At 44.8% G+C, this 3544-nt stretch overlaps 1 protein-coding gene across 1 annotated transcript; it reads right to left on the bottom strand.

The window, feature by feature from the left end:
- Positions 1–457: 457 nt before the first annotated feature.
- On the bottom strand, positions 458–3240 carry LOC113709711 (fasciclin-like arabinogalactan protein 4). Its single transcript, XM_027232558.2, has 2 exons — positions 1791–3240; positions 458–1361 (listed from the first exon to the last, which is right to left on the bottom strand). The coding sequence occupies exons 1-2, from the start codon at positions 3081–3083 to the stop codon at positions 1209–1211; spliced, it is 1446 nt and encodes a 481-aa protein (XP_027088359.1). The 5' UTR covers positions 3084–3240; the 3' UTR covers positions 458–1208.
- Between the last annotated feature and the right edge of the window lie 304 nt (positions 3241–3544).

Raw genomic sequence — 3544 nt, forward strand, 5'->3', positions numbered from 1 at the left:
ATAAGGCCTCCTATTATTCAACTCTCAAACGCCCTCTTTTTCTCCTTCCATTTTTGAAGGCTTGGTCACCCCTTGAAAACGAGGGGAAAACAAGACTCAAAATTCAGGACATCAATATCCCGAACCTTGTCATGATACAAATACGAACGACCGGCAAAACATCCAATAATGCATAAACCCATTGACATCACAGCATATGGGAATTGAATACTAGGATGAAACTAGTAGGGAGAATGGGCTTTAAGGTACCCACCACAAACCATTCCATCCTCGTTTGACTATTTACCACAAGCCTAAAAAATTCATCATAGAGTTTAGAAAATAAGCCCAACAAAGGACGGGTTTGTGTCATCTCAGTCAAGTGGGACTTTGATTTTAACAAGGGAAGCCATTGATCAAGCGAGTGATGTTGTATGATGTAACAGCAACTCGCACTCTTTATTAGCGTAGGAATAGATTTGGGAAAAGCAAAAAATAAAAATAAAAATTGATGCAACACAACTGGGCCTGAATAAAAAGACCACTAAAAACAATAATGTCAGGAGCGAGTGAATGTGAATGGACGCCTTTGAATGTAAAAAGAAAGCTAGAGCTGAACACCCACGTCCACAATGACGACATAGTGAACAAGCATAGCAAGGCTGCCCAGAGTACCGTGACTGTCGCCCCAAACAAAAGCCGATGATTAGATCCGGTGGTTGGCACACTTTGCCGAGTGACCAAACTGTAGACATGCAATCCCATAGAATTAGCTGCAATTGCAAGCAGGGGCTGAGTTGACATCAGCTTTTCAATGACCAGCACCGTCGGTCACCGTCAGCTTTGTGCAACCAACCAACCCAAAACTATTCTGATTTCTCGTCTTTTTCTTTCCCGTAAAGATGATAAATTGTCAGTCGCTTTTTTTGGCCAATAATCCCAGTAGTACGGCGCACACGAATTATAAGCAGAACCAAAATATGCCATCACAATCCATATATAGGATTAGCTGGATACACATGCACTACCAACCATTTTCCCCCTTGTGTCTTCGCAAATGACACGCTCTGCTGCTCTCACTTTCCGCCGGAATAGTAAAGTACCTCAGGTGAATTTTGGAGCAGTACTAACTACTAACTTCAGAGAGGAAAAAAACTTTCTTCTTCAAAAATTTTTTTGTAAACCATCGAGGACGAATAACAAAAATGTGGCAGCTGACACCGCACAAGTCACAACTGGAGCATTGATAAAGAAACTGAACGGGCTATTTGCATTTTCCTCAAGTTTCTGCTGAATATTTGAACGATTTCAAGAACTATATACATTATGAAAACGGTGGTGATGACACATTGCAAATGTTCAGCTTTTCCTTCATCTGTTTGCTGAGAAAAGCAGAAACATTAATGAAAGGGCACCATACCATACCAACCAGACCAAAAAGAAAAAAATGAATCTGAAATTTGGACAAATGTGCTTCCTGGCATCAAAATTGATAAATACATGGTACTGATGTCATATATAGAGAAAAAATTTCACAAATACAAAACAAATTTTCCAGTTCCTTTACAAGTTACAACAACAGAAGCAATAATAACATCGAAGAAAATGAGGGGAAAAAATTTGAAGTTATAACTCTTAAGCTAAGTAGCTACCGACATAACCACAAAATTAACCAATTACCCCTCATAAATCCTAGCTAGGAAACGGGCTTGTTTTTTAAGAGCCCCTCAAATTTCATTTTTCTGTGTAAAAAAAAATCAGGGAAAAAAATTGAAGAAATTCGAAATTAATCAATAAGGTCAGTATCATACCAACAATAGATAAAAATAATAAACACCTATACACCACAAACCCAAAAATATCCTCCAGCTCAACAAACCCTTGTCAGCCGCAGCTGCAGATGTCATGTCTAAACCGGGCGGCGAAGATATGTGACTCGGCGGACCATAAAATCCCGGTGAATTCTCCGGCGAGAGTGAAATATCCGGCGGCGGAGCATCACTTCCCATTTGTCCACCAACGGGCTTGTCCACCTCAATTGGGTTACTCCCAAAGTACTCCTTGGGCAACAAGACCTTGGAGACCCCGAAAATGGCCACAGGGTTTTGATCAAAAACGGTTTGCGTCACCGTCGCCTGTACAATCCCGCTATCAATCGCGACCGACCCATTAATTCTGGATATGTTTAAGGTAAATCTTCCGGCCCCCATGGACTCAGTGGCCAATGTGGGCTGAACCGGGTTGACGATCGACTCGAGAGACCCAAGAGGATAATAAGAATGCAAGACGTGAAACCTCAAAACCACCGCTTTCCGATCAGCTGGCAATGACTGGAACTTTATCCGAGCTGGCAAATCGGAAAATGCTTCGTCAGTTGGGACAAAAAGCGTGATCCCAGCTCCGCCTTCGTCGTCTTCGAATTCAGACTCTACACCGGAGGCCGTGAGCATCGACGCGGCGACGTTGAAGTCGTGGCCGTCGATTAGGGCTTTAGTGATGTTTAGGCCTAATGGAGGACGAGTTTCGGAGGCCATGAGGTTCGTATCAGATGGGATGAGCAGGGAGTCGATGGAGAAGATGGAGACGTTATAAGGAAGCGTTTTGACGAGGGATAAAAGGGTAGCGTTTGAAGTGGAAGAGTGGAGGGTGATGGCGTTGGAGACAGGGTTGCGCGTGATGTTCACGAAGCCGGAATTGGTGGACGCACGGCCGGTGGCTTGGAAGAGGGTGGGGACGAGCCTGCCGTTGGGGGGAATGAGGCGGAGGTCGGGCCAGGAGAGGTATTCGAGGAGGACGTGGTAGCGGAGGACGTCGGCGAGGTTAGGGGAGGAAGGGGAAGGAGGGGAGTGGTGGTTGGCTAGATCGGAGGAGCGGAGGAAGGCGTTGGGGACGGCGAGGAGGGTGATGGAGGTGCGGGGGGCGAGATCGGAAGCGACGGCGGTGGAGGTGAGGAGGTCGCTGAAGTCGGAGAGATCAGGGTAGGAGGATAAGAGATTGGTGATTTCAATGGAGAAAATGGGTTTATGGGACATAGAGAGGAGGAGGAGGAGGAAGTAGAGGAATGTGATGGGGGTAAAATGGGAAACGGAAAAGAGAGTAGCCATTTTTGCGTACTCCACCAGTTCGTTGATTGAGGGATGAGAGTTGGGAGGAGTGAAGAGTGGGGAGTGTGAGGGATAGCGTAGCGTTGATAGGAAGTGGGCTTTTTGCTTTGTGTGAGAAAGTGAGTGACAGAGGAGCGAGAATGGGAAGACTGACTGAAGACAGAGGGATGACGTGGTGCTGCATGAGACTCATTACTACTATTTACCAGTACTATATCTCATTCTCTATGATGTATTCCTCCTGGACCATTCTTCTTCGTCTAGTGAATTCTACTACTGATGAGTAATTAGAAAAAAAAAACATCAAGATATGGATATGACACACCCCCTCCTCTCCTTTGGTTCTGAAGAATCTGATATGGAAAACAAATTATTGGGAGTCATTTACCTACCAGTCTGGAATGTTAAAAGGCATACTTGACTGAGTCCTCCTGATGATGTAATTAAATAAGAGTGGAAGT

Source organism: Coffea arabica, chromosome 1e (genome assembly GCF_036785885.1).
Source record: "Coffea arabica cultivar ET-39 chromosome 1e, Coffea Arabica ET-39 HiFi, whole genome shotgun sequence".
Lineage (NCBI taxonomy): Eukaryota > Viridiplantae > Streptophyta > Magnoliopsida > Gentianales > Rubiaceae > Coffea > Coffea arabica.

Excerpts from the sequence above, each read along its gene's own strand:
- LOC113709711 (XM_027232558.2), bottom strand. The coding sequence starts at position 3,083 with ATGGCTACTCTCTTTTCCGTTTCCCATTTTACCCCCATCACATTCCTC. Across the intron at positions 1,362-1,790 it reads ATTATTTTTATCTATTGTTG|CAAACAGATGAAGGAAAAGC; the intron begins GTATGATACTGA and ends TGCTTTTCTCAG.